General features: G+C 33.2%; 1 protein-coding gene across 1 annotated transcript in view; it reads right to left on the minus strand.

Moving 5' to 3' along the window:
- Cwc27 (CWC27 spliceosome associated cyclophilin) overlaps positions 1-22861 on the minus strand; it is a 225010-nt gene that overhangs the window by 10586 nt on the left and 191563 nt on the right. Inside the window, exon 13 of the mRNA XM_027951600.2 lies at positions 19807-19910. Within this exon, the coding sequence (XP_027807401.1) occupies positions 19807-19910 (104 nt within the window). The remainder of the gene's footprint in view (positions 1-19806; positions 19911-22861) is intronic.

Raw genomic sequence — 22861 nt, forward strand, 5'->3', positions numbered from 1 at the left:
CTCTACTAATATTTAGGATAAATTCCTATAATTAGAATTCTTAAAGACTTATACAATTTTTAGTCTCTTGATTAATATGGTCTGACTGTCCTTCAGAAAGGTTATACATATTCATTCATACTGTCCTGAATAAGGTACTTTATTTTGCTATGATTACCAGTAAAATTGATTTTGTTTTCGTGTTTTTGGCTATTTGTGACATGTATGTTTGTGTCTTTTGACCATTAAAAAACAGCACATTAATATTTTCCTTATAGAGTTGTGAGAATGTTACCTGTGTTATAAATGTAAATCCCCTTTTATCACTTAAATTACAAATATCTTTCCGAGCTTGTAATTTGCCCTTTAATTTTGTTTTAGTGGAGCTTCCTCTATGTATTTCCTGTCTTATTCCCTCTATCCTTCTCTTCTCTTTTTATTTTCTTCCACATAACTTCACAATTTTTTAGTCATAGCAAGCAGTCTCTTCTTTATGGGCTGTCTTTAAGGTCATACTTAAGTCTTTCCCCACATCAAGACCAGGTAAATATTCATCTATATTTTCACCTGTCACTATCACAGTTCTTTTTTTTTTATTTGTTAATCATTAATCAAGTGAGAAGATTATTTTAGTATGTTGGGCCAGATACAGTTCTAATTTAATTATTTTCCCTAAATGGCTACCTCATTGTCTCAACTTCATTTACTGAATAATCTACTCTGTACAGTGGTGACTCATTGTTTTAATTATTATAACTTTATAGTGAATACCTTTACCTTTACACGTTTCTCAAAATTTATTTTTAATAGACTATTTTTAGAACAAGTGTAGATAAACAGAAAAATTGAGCAAATAGAACAGAGAGTTCCTGCTTACCTCAAAACCAGTTTCCTATATTATTATCATCTATATTAATATGGTACATTTGTTATACTTCATGAACCAATATAGATGTTATTATTAAGTAAAGCACATAGTTTATTTTGATTTCCTAAGTGCTTTGGATTGAACTGTATCCTTGCAAAATTCTTATGTAGGAGCCGCAACTTCTAGTGTGAATGACTATATTTGGAGATAGGGCCTTTCTTTAATGGAGGTAGTTAAGTTTAAATGAGGTAATAAAGGTGGACCTCTAATTTAACAGAACTCATGTCTTTATAGGAAGAGGAAGAGACACCAGGAACACTTATGTACAGAGAAAAGGTCATTATGAGGACACAGAGAAGGTGGTTATCTGAAAGCCTAGAAGAGAGGCCTCACCAGGATTCAACCTGGTCAGCATCTTGTTCTTGAACTTCCAGCCTAAAGAACTGTGAGAAAATAAATGTCTGTTATCAAAGTCAGCCAATCAGTGTTATCTTGTTATATAGCAGTCTCAGCACACTAACATACTTTGTTTTTACCTAATGTCCTTTTTTTTTCTGTTCCAGGATCTCATTCATTACTTGTCATGTCTCCTTAGGTTATTCTCAGCTGTGGCAATTTATCAAAATTTCCTTTTTAAAAAAAATCATCTTGGCACTTTTGAAGCATACTGGTATTTATCAGAATGCTTCACCACTGCAATTTAATATTTCTCTCATGATGGTTTATGTGTTACTGGAAGCAAGATCCCAGATATAAAGAGCCATTAAAGTATATTTTCATCACATTATATCTAGGGTAGACAATATCAGCAGAAATTATGATTGCTAATGTGAACCTTAATCACCTTGCTGAGGTAGTGCCTCTTGTGTGTTTCCACTGTATTGTTACTCTTTTCTCCTGTCTTCTACATTGTCCTCTTTAGAAGGAAGTCACTGTGCAAAACGTACACCAAAGGAGTGCACGGTGACTTCCTTTATTCTTTTTGGTGGTGCTAGGGATCTAACCCAAGAGTTTGCATGCTAGGCAAATGCTCTATCATTAAGCTACACCCCCAGCCCTCTCTTATTCTTTTTATTTAAAATTTTCTTGGCTATTTTTATTCCTCTTCTCTTTCTTTCTACTGGTATTTTTATTTGGATTATATTAGGTTTATAGAATAATTCTGAAGTAACTTGGTTTTTATAAAGTAAGAACTATTTTAGAAACATAGTATATCTTTTTCCATAATAGTGTGCAATTTTATTCATTTACATAAAGGTTCTGAAAATTATTTATTTATTTCTAGATAATTTATATTTGTCAAATTAGATTCTTTTAAGAATATTCTGATTTTAAGTGGTTATTTCTGAGCAATTATTGACTTTTGTTATTTATTTTGTAACTGGCTAAAATAATGAACTGTGAGAACTTTTGGTAGATAGTCTTGGATTTTTATATATGCAAGTAGTTTAATTTTCTCTATTCCATTTTACAGATAATCTCCTGAAGGAAAGCCATCAAAGATCATAGAGTTAGCTACCAAGTGAAGTCAGAGTTCTAGTTTACAGCCTAGGAAATCTGGAAGCCTAAATACAACTGATACTTTTATAGGTACTTTTGCGGCTAGTGGAAAATAAGTATCAAAATAGTTTTTAGAGAATTTGATAACTATGCTAACAAACATTTGGTGCTTATTATAATAGTTGTGCTAAGAAAGCACAACTAATTCAAAAATCACAAACTCTAAGATTCACTTCAAGTGAATTAAACCAGATATATAAAGAATAACATTATTAACCCAAATATCATAACCATTTTTCTTCTGTTATTCTCAGTTCATATTTTCGCTACTATTTAGCATATGAATGGTTTTTTTGTTTAAAATTTTTTGACATTTTCTTATGATTTCTAGAATGTTTAGAAACATTGATTGTATGGTTTCACTTCTTCATTTTTACTATCAAAATGTAATTCATGGGTAAAAACCTTATGAATTTTTAATCTTAGGGCTTTCTCCATCAGTAATTACAAGTAACTTAGGGCTCTCTTTTCACACATGTTCAAAGCATCTATAGGAATTAGATAGTAGAGGGTTTAAGAACCAGCACATGTGAAAAAGAAAGGTGTAAATCTTTTTTCAACATTAAGTAGAGAACAGCAAAAATAGTAGCTCATATGAAGAGAGAGGGACAGATAGACAAAACATGAATGAGTCTAGAGATCAATGTATATTAAAAAAAAATCCTAAGAAAAATGAGGTCAGTGATACTGTTCACGTCTAGCAGAGCAGGTGGTACAGGAGAGAGATGACTGAGAAAAAGGAGAGGTCAAGGGAAGAAAAGAAATCAAGAAAGAAAAGTAAAGACAAAGGAAGAATTTCTTAAAGAGACAACAGAGACAATAGCTTAAAAGCAGCAGAGAAAATGCAGACAGAAATGTTTAAAAAGCACAAACAAAAAAATCAGAAGAGAGATTTAAAAATTGACAGGAAAAAATAGGAGCAAAAAATTAAAATACTTGAGCAAACAAAAACAAGGATAGGAAAATAGAACATTTGAAAAGTCAAGCAAAAAGAAAAATAGACACAGACCTTTGGAAAAAGAAAAAAAAAAAAGATGAAAACCAATGGATTTTCTTTTACAGTTCACCACTACATGGAAAAAACCTCCTTTGTTCTGAATTTTAAAGGAATGTTAATATTGCCCCCTCAGTTTGGGGTTTTGAAAAGCCAACTCTAAAAAATGTCTTTGTTTTGCTCAGTTAAGGAAAAAAATCCTTATGTTACAGAATGTCTTTGGTAAATAATGAGTATTGTTGGACTAAATGTGAAAGATGTAATTTTCAAAATATCTCCAGAAATAGGGGAATACAGTTTCTTGGCTTTCTTGACTATCTAATATGCTTAACACTCAGCAGGGCACAGGTGGAAAGATTTAAGAAATTTTCCAGAATAAATCTGTCATATGTATTCTTACACCTGCCTGGGGTTTAACCAACCGCTTAGCTAATAATATGTAATCTATGGCCAGTGGAGTAATAGCACAACATAGATGTGTTCGATGGAGTTCGAAATCAAAAAGGACTGGTAATCAGCCTGGGCACATGGCTGGCTGCCTGTCTCTCAGATTGTGAACAAAGAAAGCTTCTCTAATGTGATAGAAACTTATTTTAGGGCAAATCATATGAAAGCACAGAGAATACAGAAGAGCTTCTTTTTTTATCCAGGAAAAAACAAAACAAAACAAAACAAAAAAACAGGTGACTTCAGGGACTAACAGCTATACAGCTCAGAATTAAAACAATCACCATTCCAGGTCAGCAACTTGGACAAAATCCTATTTATAAAGAACCACATTGGTTTTCTTGAAGCACTATTTATAGTCCTGTATAAAATGAACACTAACAGGAGAATCATATTCCTTTGCTTCATTTTATCACTACCTTAGAACTTGGCTAAGAGAGAGGGATGGAATAAAAACATTTATATTACACTGAGCTTATAATTCTATGTTCTACAAAGTAATGATATTCTGTTTTATAGGTTATTCCTTCATATGTGCTTTGCCCAAGTTTTTTTTTTTTTTTTTTTTTAAGTATTAGCCTCAAGGAAAAAACCAACATTTCATTAATGGAGGCATTACTAGTCACTGAAAAAAATATCAAAATTCAAATTTCTTTTATCTCAGAATGTGAGAATCATGATAGACACTAAACTAACACTGACCACTATGAATAATTATGAATGAAGAAAAGACTGTAAAAATGGACAAACATTATAGAAATGGTACAAATTCCAATCAGTATCTTGATCGATCAACTGACAGTGTTAAATTTTAAAAATAACAATGACAACAAAGATGAGAACAATAGAACATTTGTAGAGCATGGATTGTTTCAGACACCCTACAATAATCCTTAAAATTGCATCTCATTTAATCCATAACCTGACCTATCAAAAAGGTGCTATTATTATCCTCAGTTTACACTTTGAAGAACAGAGTTGGAAAAGTTGTGTAATTTTCTTGAGATCACAAAGCTAGTGAGTTTTCAAGCTGGGGTTGAAATTCAGGTCTGACTCCAAATCCCATTCTCATAGTCACTTTACTATTTATATTCCTCTGAAAAATTATGAATAAATGTGGCAAGAGCTTCTTGTTTAAGTTAAAGAAGTTTTTAAAATAACTTTCTGAATTTTAATCCTTCAAATAATACAGGGACTAACACATGAGAGAGATGAAATTTCATATCTTCCAAGATTTAAAAGGAGCTAGACAATTTTTGACTAAGAGTCACTTGTTTGGGCTTACTATGACAGTTTAATGCCACCACCACCACCAACAACAACATCAACAACAAACCAGCTGTATTAGAAGACATGAAAAATATGCAGGCTATCTCAGAGAAATTGTCACGTGGGTGGGATAACCTCTGATATATAATACTAAGAAAACGTGGACACATTAAGTTTCACCAGATAAGCTAGTAATGCTTTTTTTAAAAAATAGCATAAAGTGTGATGATATTACATGTAAACAATACAAAATTTCAAATGAGACAGAATGACTTTGAAAATAAATAGAACCAAACTGCTGAGCCATGCATGATTGGCTATTTCTGAACTCTACCACTTCCTAGCTATGAGAACTTATCCATGTTACTTATCTGTGCCTCTATTTCTGCCCATATAATATGGACACAGTAACAATATCTACCTTACAGGTTTAAAAGAAATTTGCTTTGTAAATGTTCAGTAGATACTAGCTTCTTACTTTGACTTCTATTTCTACTAAAAAACCAGCACTCAATTGTAATAGTTGCTTATTATGGTCAAATGAATTATCTATATAGAAAGAACTAAATATTATTGATATATTTAACTTGATTATTTGCATTAATACAAGAGAGGAGGGATATTCTTACTTCAAATGGCAGCTAATTTAGAGAGTAACAAAGTCTTTGAGAGAGCAATTTGTAGCTTGCATTTCTACATGGCCACCTAAACATGTCCTGGGGATTCATATCAGATAAAATAGAAGGAATTGAGATGGTACATATTCTGAGACTTTGTTAATCTTTCATGTTTTTGGTCAGTGGGTAGGGAAATGGAAAAACTTCTGATCAAATTTCTCATAAAAACACTTATATACCTCTATACCAGTAAAAGGCAATCAAACATGCTAGATTTCATTCTTTTTTATTCCTCATGCTACTTATTTTCCATATGCGATCTTTTCCATTACTTTGAAGGATTTGTCTAAAGACTAATTATTTCCTTCTTGGCACTGGGGCTGCAATTCAGGTAGTGGCCACCTGTTAAATAATGGGGCCTTTTTATTGATTCCATGGTCTATTGTCTAAGCTTTTTCCAGGTGTGGATAACTACAAGAAAATAAGAATGTAGCATATTATCCACTCAGGCTTTGAAACTAAAAATATAAATGTAGAATAATAAAGGTCCAACTTGCCTTACCAGATACTAAACAGTATTATACTGCTACAATAAGCAAGCATAGGAATAGGCAGAAAAAAAATCAGTGTAAAAAAAAGTAAAACAATGAAACCAACCCCAAAGTATACATAAAGCTCTCACTCTATAATAAAGCACACATTTGATACTGGTGAGGGAAACAGGATTATTTAGTTATGGTGGTTAACAATTTAGAAAAAGAAAAAAAGTTATAATATTGACCTAATATGCCAAATCAAATCCAGGTGGGTTTTTGATGTAAATTGAAAATTAAAAATAAAACAATAAAAATACTAGAGAGGGGTTGGGGTTGTGGCTCAATGGTAGAGCGCGTGCCTAGCACGTACAGGGCTCTGGGTTCGATCCTCAGCACCACATAAAAATGAATAAATAAATAAATAAATAAATGTTTTATATATATATATATATATATATATATATATATATATATATAAAATACTTGAGAGAAAGACTTAACTATGTAGACTTGGGATTTTGAAGGCCTTAAGAATAATAGAAGGCAGAAAACATGCAGGAAAATATTGGCAGATTTGGCAATGCAAATATTTAAAAGTCCACGTTCAAAACAAACAAAAATCTCCATAAGAAAATTATATGGCAATGACAAACTGGTAAAACTATTTTGAACAAAAACAACAACAAAATATTTCACATTTAAGAGCTTTTATAAGGCAAATAAGAAATATATAAACATAACAGACCAGACAATTAACAACCACCGCCACAATAACGATATACAAATAATCAGTTGACATATTGGAAAAAGTTCAACTTGGCCAGTAAACAAAGAAATACAAATTAATATAAGGTAGAAATAAGCAAGGATCAGTAAATCTATATCTTCAATCTATGCTACAACACACACACACACACACACACAATTCCCAGGGTAAGGAGAAACCAGTAATTCCATACAATCCTTGTATAGGTATAAATGACTCAACTTTCTAGAATATAATATAGTGAAAGAAAGTGTTTCCAAAGGCATACAGAAATTAGAAACTGGCCAGGCAGGCATCAGCTGGGAAGGGGCTCTAGGTAACTTTCTTAGTGTGATGCAAATGTTCTATATCTTGTTCTGGTGGGTTTACAAATTTTGGCAATTGTATATAATTCACTTCTTCAAAGTGAACAGAAAACAACTGTGTTTTCTCATTTGTAAATTATACCTTAATTAAATTTTTCCCCTAAAAAAAGTCTACCTGACTCAGCAATTTGATTTCCTTTTAGCTTAATAATGGATTTATAAAATATTTAACTACTATTTTATTCATTGATGAAAGTTTTACAATAAAACATTAAATTAATTTTATCCAAAAGGATACACATTAAATTATGCTATATCTGCATGATAGAATATTACAGACATCAAATGAGATGTGAAGAATAAATAATGATATGAAAAATGAACATGTATTATAAACAGATTGTTATTTGAAAAATTAGTATGATAACAGTATTTATTTCATTTAATAACTATAAAGAAGTTGATGCATTATTTAAAATTGCCTATGAAGAAGTACAAACAACTATGTAGAAACTATGCATTGATCTCACTAAACTTCACTTGGAATCTTACCACTTGGATTTTTCTATCCTGTTTTAAGTACTCTTTAACTTTCTCTTAGATATAGTTAAAAGATCAGAACATTTGGTGATAATATATTTGTTGCCTATGTACCAGGGTAACTCATTTTGCACTGGTTTTGTTACTATCTATAACAATCATCATGAAAGAACTTTTTTTTTTAAAAACTATATTATCATGCCAATCCCAAGGACCTCTGCTCCTTAAACTTTCTAATATAAGTGAATGACTCATGCATGTAGAGTATTTTTTTTTTTTCCTGTTTCACAATGTTCCTATCAGGTAAAATAAAAAAAAAAAAAAGATTCTGCAGGAAGTCCATAATATATCACTCTATATTCCCAACATAAAAAAGGTAATCTTGCCCATTCTCCTCCTCCTTTTCTATGATTGCTAAATGTGTATTAGCGAAATTCTGCCAACATTAGCAGTTTATAATCTGGATTCAGCTAAAGAACATGCTTTTAAACAAAACAAAACAAAACAAAAAAACAAACAGGCTATATTATTCTCTTTTTATCAGCATTTTATAAAATAAAACATTGAGCACTAGTAGTGAATTTAACAAATATGTCCCCATTCCATTTAGGTTATAGATAGCAATTGATGTAAATTAACATTTGTCTTTTCTTCATATATTACTTTGAAATTATTAGATCAAGAGGACTGTATAAATAACATTTTGTCAATTTAATTTAGAATGTCCAAAGCTTCTTCTAAGAGTCAGACACTGATTCTTAGTGTTTTATGTAAGTTATCTCATTCAATTCTAGTAACGCTGAGATAGGTATTGTTATCTTCACTTTACAGGTGAAGCAACTGAGACTTAGGTGTCAGGCTGCTTACTTAGGTCGTTCAGCAGTTGTTGTCAGAGCAGGGACTTGAACCCAGGTAGTTTTATTAGATAGCCCAGTGTATGATTATGTGATAATTCAATATGTGGGATAACAGAGTAGGTTTTGATCTCAGAACTCTCAGGGGAAAAAAGAATGATTGTTTCAAAGGGAGCCTCCATGGTGCTTCATTTAAAAGAATGTGCACAGTATTTCAAAGATGGGAATGAGGGATAGTGGCAATAACCTGTTCTTCAAGATAGGTAATATTGTTTAGAATCAAAGGCTTCTCAAAGTCAAGTTCAGTCAAGTTTCTTATCCTAGTGATTATTACTTCATGTTAGAATCACTGTTGGTCAAATCTGGAGTTCTGGAAGTAGCATGGGCTCTTCTGAAGTGTGACAGACAGTTTGACCACTTATTACCATGTAATTTGGGGCAAATAACCTAATTTCTTTCAACTCACTTTCTCATTTACAGTATGAAATAATAATTATCTGATGGAATTGTGAAGGTTAAATGAGAGGCAACAGAATAAAGGCAGTAGGGGTGCTTGAAATATAGCACGTGCAAATATTTGTTTCAAGTATAAACAAAGGGCTGGGGATATAGCTCAATTGGTAGAGTGCTTGCCTCAAGTATAAACTGATGGGACCCATAGTCACCTTCATCTCCTATTACCAGTGTAAGAGTAAAAACTAATGAAAAGGATGTATATTTGATTTAAAAATGAAGTATGAGTGATTCCTAATATCGGTTGTTTTTGTATATTTTACTAATTAATCTGAATAACTTATGATTGCTTAAAAATATACTAAATGAGTAGTTTCAAAAGAAATGAAAAAATTTTTCATTAAACTCTTCAGAAATGCCAAAAGAGCCCATGGAAATATATATGCTACTTGGGCAGGGCAAATTTGTTCATTTTAATCCTTTACTTAATTCCCACTTTTTAAAAATGCAGTGAACTGACAAGAACCAAACTTGGGTTAAACAAATGATAGTAGAGTTCAGAAACCTCTTTGGTCAAGTAAATACCTAAAAAAATATGGAAGGACATTGTAGAGTACTATCAAAAACATCCCTGGATTCCTGCCCCTGGTGTGTTAGTAATACTACATCTTATGATCTTTGAACCTCAAGTTTCCTCAGGTAACAAGAGGACAACAGTACCAAGTTATATGGGAAAGATGAAACCACACCAGGAGAGTTAAGGATTCTATGTGAATGCAAGGTTCCTTGTCAATGACTATGAAAGCACCGCATCATTTCCTCCTAATGTCTGTTCTAAGCAGAAATCTTCCTCACAATGACATTTATCTCATTTAAGATTTTAGACTTTCAATAATATAGATGAGTGTCATGTCTAGCTTTATTTCACATTACACACCTCATGCATTATTTACATGAACATCATTCAAATGAGGATAGCTTTCAAAATATACAAACTTAATTAATTTGACCTATTTGAATAAAAAAAATACTGGACTACAATATTAATGCCACTGAAAGATTTTAGTTTCATTAGATTAAAAACATTCATATAAAACTTGAGGACATATAATTACTTGCCATGCATCCTACATGTTTTTAAGTACTTTTAAAAAAAATATTTTAGTTGTAGATGAACACAATACCTTTATTTAATTTATTTATTTTTATGTGGTGCTGAGGATCAAACCCAGTGCCTGACATGTGCCAGGCAAGGACTCTGCCACTGAGCTACAGGCCCAGCCCTTTAAGTACTTTTTAAGAAAAAAAAAAAAAAAAAAAAGGACATATTATTTAGAGGTCTTAATTGATAAACATAAGTAAGGTCTTTATTTATTTATTTTTCCTTTAATTTTTATTGTTGGTTGTTCAAAACATTACATAGTTCTTGACATATCATATTTCACACTTTGATTCAAGTGGGTTATGAGCTCCCATTTTTACCCCGTATACAGATTGCAGCATCACATCGGTTACACATCCACTGTTTTACATATTGCTATACTAGTGTCTGTTGTATTCTGCTGCCTTTCCTATCCTCTACTATCCCCCATCCCCTCCCCTCCCATCTTCTCTCTCTACCCCATCTACTGTAATTCATTTCTCCCCCTTGTTTTTTTTTCCCCTTTCCCCTCACTTCCTCTTGTATGTAATTTTGTATAACCATGAGGGTCTCCTTCCATTTCCATGCAATTTCCCTTCTCTTTCCTTTTCCCTCCCACCTCTCACCCCTGTTTAATGTTAATCTTCTTCTCATGCTCTTCCTCCCAACTCTGTTCTTAGTTACTCTCCTTATATCAAAGAAAACATTTGGCATTTGTTTTTTAGGGACTGGCTAGCTTCACTTAGCATAATCTGTTCTAATGCCATCCATTTCCCTGCAAATTCTATGATTTTGTCATTTTTTAATGCAGAGTAATACTCCATTGTGTATAAATGCCACATTTTTTTTATCCATTCATCTATTGAAGGACATCTAGGTTGGTAGTAAGGTCTTTATGACAGTAGCAGTTTAATGAATACAAATGGTTCAGATCTGAATGAAAGACAACAGGACAATTTACCTTTCAGCTGGAAATTAGAATTTCTGAGGTAAGTACAGCATCTGAACACAAACTCTAGAGCTCCAAGAAAGGCTACATAAAGCACAATTACAGTAACTACTGAAAAGATTATTCCCTATAAGTTTATGAATGAATATGTGATTTGCAGATCATTTAGTTGAAATTCTAATGCTAAGGGGTTCTCAAGTCTTGCCAAAAAGAACAAGGGGGAGTGATTTGTAACTAGTGAATAAAAAGTAACTTCTTTAGAGATTATTAACAAATGTTTATAACAAAATACAATCTCCTTTTGACTCTGAGAACTGTCAGTATTGCTTTGTTCAGATTAACTGAGCCAAATACATTTTATTAATTTGATTTAAAACTTCAGGTATTATCCTATTTCCCATCTCTTAGTGGGCCCTCTGTATCCCTCCATAGCCCACAGAAATAGAAATACCTCCAGAAATTTCTGCTAATTGTCAGCATGTCTTTGATCTTCAAGCCTCCTTTGCCCCTTGTACTGTAGCTTTTTCTGGCCTACACTGTATCAAAATAATTTGTTTCACGATTTTCCTGAATTTCAAGTAAATACCATCCACATAAATACAATTTCACTAAAGGCTGTTAAGAGATTCTTATAGTTCACATTGGTATGGCACCTGTTGATAATGACCAGCATAGCAGTTTGGTGATTACTGTTTGTGATCTGAGGATGCACTAAGGTACTGCTCTTCAACAACTGAGGTTGATATTCTTCCCAAGAAATACATTATTCTTACTAAGATCAATTCAGAGCCAACTATTAAAATAAACTTTTTTTAAAGAAAAAAATATTATTCATGCTAAGAATTCAGTACCCTCTGAGTTTTCTGACAATAAAAAATGGATCTTAATAGGTACTATCTGAAAGAGACAAGACACGACATCTGGCTGGGTGAAACAATTCAGCACAATACACAGTGAGACAAATCACTAGTCATGTGTAAGTCTTAAAAGAACAGGAGCACAGTGCAGATTTGAGAATATCCAAAGGAGGTAGGGAGTACTGTTAAACAGCTTTGATGCCCCAAGAAGGTGTAATAATATTGTTGCTCTTTTCACTCTGTCTTTCCTACCACAGCTTAGTGGTGAATGTGGGTTCAGTGCAGGAAGTGCACAGTGGAATGGTGTAACTGATACTCCAAATTTCTTGCTGGAGGGTGGAAAAGGAGAGGCCCAGGATGGTAGAAGACATTAAGGATATTGTGAAGAAAGAGACCACATAAAGTCAGTTATAATTCTAAACTTCATGCCAAAGACTTGGAGAACTTAAATAAGGGATAGTCAATAGCCACGTCCCAGTCTTGCAGTGGTTTCTATGAAAGACAGACATAAATAGCAATGCAAAGAAATTAAACACTGACATTGAAACCAAATTTCACCAAAAACAGGTTAGAACTTGTGGACTGAACTAAAATGGATTGTCTACTGTAGCAAAATTATCATAGGATTTATACAAGACCAGAAACCCATAATATTCAACTTACTTTGGATGCAATAAAAAAAATTACTCAGCATATGAGGAACTATGAAAATCTCAGTCTGTATGGGAAAAGACAATCAATAGACAGGAACACAGAGTTAGAGACTGTAATTAACTGATTAAGGCTTTAAAACAGGTATTGTAAAACTATTTGAAGAAGTATTCTTGAAATAAATGGAAAAATAGAAAGCCTCAACATAAAAATAGATACAAATGGAAGCTTTAGAACTGGAAAATACAATTAAATCAAAATTGAAAACCTACAGGATGGTCTCAGTAACAGAATAGAGGTAACAGAGAAATAAATTAGTGAACCTGAAGACAGATTATTGGAAACTGTCCATTGTGAATTGAAAGAAAAGTGATTTAAAAAAAAAATAACAGAATCTAGGGTCCTGTAGGAAAATAAGGGTCTAAAATTCAACACAGAAAAAAAAAATCAACATAGAAAAGATGTCAATTCTTTTCAGACTGATCAATAAACTTAATGAAACTCAAATAAAAATCTTAGCAGATTTTTAAATAAAATTTTTTATAAAAATAAAAATCTTATTATTTTATCAATAGACAAACTGATTTTAAAACTTACTATAAAGCTGAAGCAATCAAGCTAATGTGGTACTGGTGAAAAGATAAACATATAGATTGATGGAATAGAATACAGAGCCCAGGCAAAAGACCCACATAAATATATTGAACTGATATGTGATAAAGTTGCAAAGATGGTTCACTAGAGAAAACAGAATTTTTAACAAATGAAACAAAGGTGACATTAAAGCTAAGTCTCCCAAGAAAAAGTGCCAGGGAGGTAAATCAAGGAGGAGGAAAAAGGGAATGGGATAGCAAGGCTTTCTAAGTAGAGGAGACAACATGTGCTAGGCCCAGAGAGACAAGGGAAGACAGGCAAGTAGAGGCCTGACTTTGAGAGTCTTGTAAATCAGGCTAAAAGGAGTAGAGTTTATCTTGAAGGTAAGGGAAATTAAGGAAAAGTTCTAAAGAAGGACTAGTAAGATCCAATCTGTGAATAAGAAAAGTCAATATGGCTGCACAATAATGAATAGACTAAAAAGGAGCATGACTTCAAGGAGATCAGCTAAGAAATGTAGTTATTCAGACAAGAGATAATGGGGGCTTAAACTGAGAGAAGCCAGGAAGAGCAAGTTAAGGGCTGATAAACTCAGATATGTGTATGTTGTGTTTAAGAAACATCCAATTGCTTAGGACATATCCACATAGGGATGCTTAATAGGAAGCTGAATATTGGCTGTATGGTTTAGCAAAGAAGTCTGTGCGGAGGTTTAGCAGGAACTGCTGTAAGTGTATAGATCACTATGTGGACTAACTAGGTCCACTCACTCAGTGAGGATTGAGTGGATGAGAGGACCAAAATAAAAAGCATGAGGTTCCAGAAAAGAGGAAATCTGACATTAAAGAAGTGGGAGAAGAACATATAATGATGGAAAGACGTGGCTGAAGAGATGGGGAAAAAAAATCAGGCTATATTGCTCTTACATAAGCAAAAGCAAGAGAATATTCTAAGGAGAAGGGAGTCATGTACCAATACGGTGTCTACATTGAACTATGTCTCTGGTTTGGGAAGCCTCCTGTAGATTTTAAATGAAAAGGGGGTTCATAACATTGGCAGGCATTCTGATGGAGCAGTAGTGTGCTATGAACCAAATAAATCAAGTTGGGTGGAGACAGTGGGGGAAGACAATAGTGCACAATTTTGCCCATAAGATCAGGGAGAGAGAGAAGAGGAGTAGGTAGTCCTTGTTTTTTGTTGGGAGAGAGATACATAAGCATGTTTTAATGATGATGAGAAGTTAAGGAAGGAGAGAAAGATACAGGAGAAAGAGGACAACTAAAAAAAAAAGGAGAGCAAGAGAGAGGGACAGAAACAGAAAGACACAACTAATAAAATAGATTCAACTAATAAAAAGATTCTTAGGGAGAGAAGGAATGGGCTCAACAGGATATGTCAACACTCCTTCCCTAAGGGGAAAGGAGAAAAGAGGATCCAGAGGATTACCCAAGAAACTGTTAGGATTAACGAGGGAATACAAAACACTGTTCACACACAAGAAGTTCAGTAACTTTCTTCGATCCCAGAAACAACCAAATGGAAAATGTATTAGAAAAAATAGCTCACAACAGCAACAGAAATGTAGAGTGTCTGGTAATAAACTTAATGAAAATGTGCAAAGATGTGAAGAAAATTACAAGACCTTTCTTTAAAATTGTTAATAAAAAACAGTTGCTGTCTTTATAACCTTGGAGATGGTAAAAGCCTTCTTAAAGGAGATATAAAATGACATACATCATAAAGCAATGAGATGAAGCTATGTCTGTAATGGCACCTTATAATGAGATCTGACTAGGTGGATCTAAAAGTCCATAAATTTTTAAAAAAATATCTGCATTGTTGGTATTTCACTGTTTCATATGCTCAAGACAACTGGCATTTGTCATTTTTGCACAATGCTAATTCCAGAGGAAGGCTTTATAATATCTTGAAGCTAAATTTGGGTTCTTGAAATTTCAATCTTTAGCAGAAACAAACTGATTTTTAACACAAGCCAAGGTGTAGTAACAAAACTGGAAAAAAAAAAAAAAAGTCCAGACTCAAAAGTTCTAACTCAGGATAATCTTGGAGAGTTTTTTAAAATCAAGAATAAGACTCCTTAGAGATGATGACATGCCTGAGAAGAGGATCTATATTAAAACATGTATAATTTTATTAAAAACAGAAGCAAACGACATCATATGTATACTTAAAATTCTTTTTTCCAAAGTCAAAAAGCATTTCTTCTAAAATGTGATTCTCTTTCACTAAGCACTTCAAAGAGCCTTAATTAATTTTTGAGATTCTAACTGACCTAAAGGCAAGTCTTAAATGATATTTATTTGAGAGTATAAATGGAATGACATTTTGGGAGAGCCATTTGAAAATATCTAGCCAAAGCCTAACATTCATACTCCCAGGCTAAGCAAATCTAGTTTTAGAAATTTATCCTGAGAAAAATGGGCAATGACATAGATACAGGGATATTCCTTTTGGCACTGCTTATTATGTTAAAAACTGGAAAGAGCCTAAATATAAAATAATGAGGTCAAGTAAATTGTGGTTCATTATATAATGGAACTACTACATAATATATTAAAATTATATCAGAATTATGTATAAGAAGTCACTATATATTGCTAAGGGAAAAAAACCCACCAAGTTATAAATATAAATGTAGTAGTACTATATGATCCCAATTCTGCTTTAAATGTATATGTGCATCCACATGTATAATTTATAATATAAACATGTTTAAATATTTAGTATAAATTGTTATGTGCAAATTAATAGTATTAATCTTTGAATCTGAGATTAATAAGCAAAAGCAAGAGAATATTCTAAGGAGAAGGGGGTCATGTACCAATATGGTGTCTACACTGAACTATGTCTCTGGTTGATTTTTGCTGATTTCTTTTGAAAGGTCTGGTAATCTAATTATTCTATAGTCAATTTTTTTACTTATATAATAATCATTAAATATTTAATTGAGGCAACCATGCAATTGTTAAGGTTTCTCAAATTTTTATAATATTGAATACTATATATACGATGGAGAAATATGGTGGAGGGGAGAGAAAGGAAGAGAAAGAGGAGAATGCAGATAGATCATCATATGATTTATTGTTTTATCATGTATATTTGTTGAATATATACATATACAAAGTTTTAAGACAATTTTAGACTTGATAATCTGGAAAAAAATTTTCAATAGAATATATTACTGAATAGTTAATGTTCTTAAGATTTCAGTCTACTCTTACAGATCTAATTTTTTGTATAAAGGAACAGGTGGCTTTCTCTTTTATATGTTTCTCCACTGCCTTGTTAGCTATAGCTCAAAACTTGTTTTCTGAGCTCATCAAGCTTTATCTAACCAAACCCAAACTGGCATATGGGTTTCATCCACAAGTTCATATGAATCCTTTGGCTGATGACTTCTGCCATGTGTCTAATCATTTTATAAAATCCATGCTTGGATCTGATGCAGTGGGACTAAGGAATACAGTGGCATAGAGACTGCTCCAGCTGCTAAACTAGAATTTAGTGCCATCAATGCCACCAAATATTGGCGATATATATCTGGACGAAGGAAGGATACTAGTAATTGTGAGTAAAAAATTTGTATCATGCATTTCAGCTTAGATCTACTAATAACACTTCTTTAAATGCCTTGTTAGACAGTGAAATCTGGGAATAATTATCAAGCACCATACACACTGTTTACAATAGAATTAGATTTCTTTTCTTTTTCTCCCCCTCCCACTCCCCCCCCCCCTTTTTTTGCATAAAAAGTAGAATGCTGCTGAATGGTACCCAAATGTCTGTTGTATACCATGCCAATACAGCAGCCCAGCCAAAAATGCAAATAGAATAGTTTGCCAAGTAAAAGAAAACATAACAAATTGGTAATGGTTTCTATCTTGACAGAAAATGAAAATGATCCCTCAATGTGTGGCCACTCATGCGGACACATAAAAACGTCTTAGAAGCAATCATTTTACCTCAGATAACAGACTCTGACAGTGTAGTTCAGCACACTGGCTGTCTGACTTCTTAGAAAAATGGCAACCATGACCTACAAAATAGTCTGGGAACCATGTAATTTATGCATAACACACATGCACATGCCATCCACTCATAATATTTGCTATAAATAATTTTGAATACAAGACTCCTTTCCTGAGTAGAATATACTTTATGAGAGAAGATATAAATTGCCAAAGACTTGATAAAGCTGAGCTGGTTTATTTATGAACAGAAATGATATTGCTTATAACGTTATAAAATTCCAATGGTCTACATTGCAATAAGAAGGCATTACATAAGGTACCTATTATTCTATATGATTCTGCACAGTGCCTTGAACACTACAGGTATTTTTATTAGATGTCAAATAAAAAAAATACCCAAATTATTCTGGAGGCACACAGTATATAGATCTGACTTTCTGTTTAGGAGACTGCAACTGAAAGCAGAAGTGAACCCCCTAAAGACCTGCTAATGGTTCTTTTAACTTACTTCCCCCTCTTTTATGACGTTTTTTTTTCTTCAGATGAAGAATTAGCCAACACTGACTAGTGATTGTTTTCCCCCCATCTGGCAAAGATTTCCCATTTGTTCAACTTTCTAATAAGGTTGTTAGGTGGAACATTGATTGTATGATCAAATCCCACCAAAAATAAGAATGGCACTTTTAAAAATACATAATTGATATGTGAAGATAATGAAGAATTCAAAATGTGAGAATACTGAGCCAAGGGGCTAGGAAGAACCTTGGGAAGTAAAATGATCTTGCCAAGTTGAAAATAAACTTGAATCCTGTGGGTTATGAGTTTCAAATGAAACTTCTGGGGTTTGAATTTGTTGGTGACTTTTCTGTTCAATAAAAAAAGGCTTATATGGCTTATAAAAAGGTTAAAAAAACTTATTGGGCATCAAACTGCTCTTACAAAACACCATCTTGATGAGTTAGGTGTAAATGAATCAGAAACACATGGGTTATATTTCCTTAAAAAATGCATATGGATTCAAAAATAAGGGGAAGAAGACTTGGCAAAACATTTTTTGTGTGTGTGGTGGCTGAACCCAAAATATTTGAAAGATATTTTGAGATATTCAAGGAATCCAAAATAAAAAAGCAGAAAGTTCTTTTATGCAAATATGCATTTATCTCTATGGGTCAATCAACATTCACTGAGCCTTCATCTTTGGCCTGGAACTATGGAAGGAACCAGCTTCTGTCTTCAAGAAACTTTAAATTTAAACATAAATAAATACATAAGTAAAAGAAACCTGTCACAAGAGATAGAGGATTTTATAAAAATTGGCATCATAAACCAGATAACTTGGAAACTATATATTAATTGAGAAGTACACAAGTGCTTTCAGGGTTCTATGTCTTCATTCCATTCAAATCATAATCCTCTCAGCCCTTTTACTTAAAGTTATATGCAGTTGCAGAATCTTATTAGTTTAAATGTTTCCCTAATAAGTGTTTTTATGTTTTTTAAATGTGTGTCCCAGCCCTCCTTCCTCCAACCTCAGATTTGTGAGTGCTCAACAAATCATGCTGACTGGTTTCCTGGAGGATGGGAGTGTTGAACAGTTTAAAATAGAGGAGATGCTGTTTGGCAGGGGACTCTGAGGCCATGATTCTGGGTTGGGGTAATGGCATATTTGATGGTTCAGAGGGTGAGTCATGAGTGTATGTGTGGGGGGATACCCTGGCTTGTCTGCAACAACATGCCTGAGCCAGGATGTAGAGGGAGGTGGAGGCAGTTAGGTGTGGGGAGGCCTAATATACTGCATGTGAAGTCAACTTGAGGACAGAGGGTTGTGATAAGGGAAAACATGATTCTTATTCTTTTTTTTTTTTTTTTTTGCCAGCATAGGATAAAGTTCTAAGCATAGGACACGTACATGTCGTTAGTTTATTTCTTATCAGTGTCTTTAAGAGCTGAAAAGTATTCAAAGATAAAAATAAGATTAACTATGTATGTGTTGCTAGGAGCCTGTAGATCATAAACTTGAAGAGGAAGTTAGAAGGATTATGAAATAGATTACTGAGTTTTAAAATGTTTGTGGGAAAGTGCAAAAAATTATTGATTTACTGTTTTTAAGGCTGTTTCCCAGTTATTTAACTTGAATTTTACCTTTTCTAAAATTTTAGAAGTACTTAGGGCAGGGATAGAGTCCAATGTTTCTTACACATTTTCAACTGGCTAGTACAATATTGGGGACACACCACACACTCAATAAATGCTTTACTTTATAGTAAATATTTCACTTTATATTGAACTGAAATGAAGTAAAAGAGTTCTGAGGCCCTGTAATATGATGGTGAAGTATGAAAAAAAAAAAGATGGTATAGTGGAAATGTTTGCATAGTGTCTCTTATTTGTGTCTGTTCATTCATGGTTAATACAAAGAAATCAAAGCTCTTACCATCCTTCATCATCTTCTACTTCTGTTTCGGAAATGTCATTTTCAGGAGTTTCAGCAATTGCTTGAGTGAGTTTAGATTTAAACTGGTTCAGTAGCGCAAGGGTCTGAAATAACAATTTGATTGCTAAGAAAATATTCTACTTGGATATAAAGCACTTACAAAAATGTTTGAATTTTGAAGGAAAATAACTGTCTTCAGGCTGTAACAATGATATTAATAAACCTTGACATTGTTCTGTTTGGATTTTTGGTGACATTTTTCCTCAGAGATAGTTCACCATTTTCTAATTCTGGGAAAATATATTTGCTTATGTAGAAGACACTTTCATTTAAAAAAAAATTTGCTTATTACTAGTTAGGTTTTTAATGCTCCCCAAACAGAAAGGTAATTCACTAAGATATGTGGGAGCAAAAACAACCACAAACAAATATATTTTTCATTTAATAAATCTCTAAAAATGTAAAAATATCAATATTGAGAAAGTGGAATGAATGAACCCACTAGCTGTTGGAAGATGGGCAAATTGAATAATAGCTTTAGAAAGCTGTTGACATCTATCAAAAACTTGAATTTGATTACTCTCTGATGATGCAGTATTTCTAATCCTGCAAATATATTCTAGAAAAATAATCTGAAACAGAGAATATGGCTTATGTAGAAATATTCATATAAATGGAAAAAATGGAAACATTCAATGTCTATCAATAAGAAAACACATAAATTTGGTAACAAGCAATAGATATGCTATTATATTGTAATTAAAAATTATACCAAAAAGCATTATACTATATTTTTGAGTGAAAGAAGGAGTATCATGTTGAATATATTAAAAAGAAAGAAAGACAGAGAGAGAGAGAGAGAGAGAGAGAGAGAGAGAGAGAGAGAGATATCTCTGAATTCTTGTTTGGTTCCCATATCCTTTGTAGGCAAGAAGCACCAAGTGGTGACAATCTTAAAATCACATTGTTTCCTGGCTATATTTTACCAGCCTCTCCAGAATTTAAGCAGAGAACATGGGCTAGGAAAACGTTCTCTGTTCTACATTTTTAAAGAGTACATCCTTGTGAAGTGGCATAAAATACTATGTTTCTGAAAAATCAAGGGCTTAATAGTGATTTTTGCATGGTGAATTTGAACTAAAATTCTCACATTTCATAAGGAAAAAGATGTGTGACTGATTGAGTTAAACATGTGACTAGGCTGGGCATGGTGGTGCACACCTGTAATTCTATCCCCCCACCCCCCACCACCTTTCCTTTCTGTTGGTACAGGGATTGAACACAGAATCATGCTAAATTGTCCAGGCTGACCTTGTACTTGCAATTCTCCTGACTCAGCCTCCTGAGTAGCTAGGATTACAGGCATGCATCACTCTTCCCAGCACCAATTTGTTTTTAGAGCCAATTAATGTGCTACTGGCATTGGCTCAAAAGTGGGGAGTGTAACAAACAAACAAAAAATCTTCTTGGGCCTTTCTTAGCTTTTCCTATATTTGACTAGACTTTGTCTAGCTGCATTCCAAAACAAGAGAACACAATGGGCAGGAAAGAAAACATCACAAAAATACAGACACACATTATAGGGAAGAAGCATCTATGTGGAGACATTTTTGTTTGGCATCACATGGGGAATTATTTAGTCTTCTGATTTTTGTTGAAGGAATGAATTGTCAATCATTTATAGCATGGCTCTTCAGCACAGAAACTTCTCCACTTGGAGAAGGTGCCCAGCCTTAGTAGACTGTTGGTGCATATCTACATTAGAGTCTCCCATTTTATGTCTGTGCCTCCACTTCTGCCCTGGGTCCCATCTACTCTTCACACTGCTGCCAGGTTGGGTAGATCTTCCCCAAATGCAAATGAGATCATGTCACTTCTGTTATGGTTCCTCACTGTCCTTAGGGTCAACTGAATCCTTCCTGTGAATCAAAAATACCTTTTCATAAACTGACTCCTGCCTATTTCTTCAGCCTCATCTCCTTCCTTCTCTTGGTTATAATATCATTCAGTTCTTTGCAAAGAGGACAAAGACTTTTCACATATTATTCCTTTTGTCTCTACTTCATCTGGTTATCTCCTATTAAACTTAAAATTTGGCTGACAAGTCATTTCTCAGGGAGACCTTTCCAAATTCTTAGGCTGTGTTTAGTTCTGTTACCCATTTACATTGTTCCCTGAACCTCTCCTTTTCATAATGCTTAATCCCTTCTATTGGTATTACTTGTTTAACTGGTTCCTTTCCCTAACAGTTTGGAAAGGGCAGCAATGGGTCTTTCTGTTGACCACCACTAATATAGTTATTAGTATATGATATATTTTAAATATTAGTTGCTTTAAGAATGGGGAGAAAAAAATGCATGAATAAGAGTGATCCTCAGCATCTTTGGTAGAATAGTTACTATGATTACTATTCAAAAGATTCTATGATTCCATGAAAACAAGTTGATAATGCACTTCATCTTATTTTCACTTGATGTGCCATTTCTTCTGAAAACTGCATAAAACTCAGTACTCTGTAATTAAAATTTCCTATACCAAACTTCTTGTCCAACTTTCCCTATGCTAAAAACTGATGCATGATCAGTTATACTATAAATGACACCTAATTACTGGTAATCTTTCTTTACCAGTAATTAGGTGTCATTTATAGTATAGTTTCTGATTAGTTTAATTTAAACAAATAGGTTTGGGCTTTTTAATTTACTTTCATTTTGCCTATTTTAGTTATTATGCCTAAAATGGTATGTCCTTGTATATATATGGCAACATCAAAATTAATTGATTTTGGTCTGCCCCCCTACCTTTTCAACATAAAGGGCTGCTGAAGAGATTTATTTTATCAAGTGCCAAATATTGCATGGTGTATGCAGCTGGCTCCCAAATTGTTGTGCTAGATCTTTCTCTTCTCATCCCTGATTTTAAGTAATTTCCTAATATTGCTACCTAAAGATTCAGTGATTACTTGCAATAAACAGGGTTTATTACAGTGAAATCAACTTGTAGGTCAAATGCCTTATTTCTAGGTAGTTTACCATTTCAAATTGAGTTGGATAGC

This window comes from Marmota flaviventris, chromosome 5 (genome assembly GCF_047511675.1).
Source record: "Marmota flaviventris isolate mMarFla1 chromosome 5, mMarFla1.hap1, whole genome shotgun sequence".
NCBI classification, from domain to species: domain Eukaryota; kingdom Metazoa; phylum Chordata; class Mammalia; order Rodentia; family Sciuridae; genus Marmota; species Marmota flaviventris.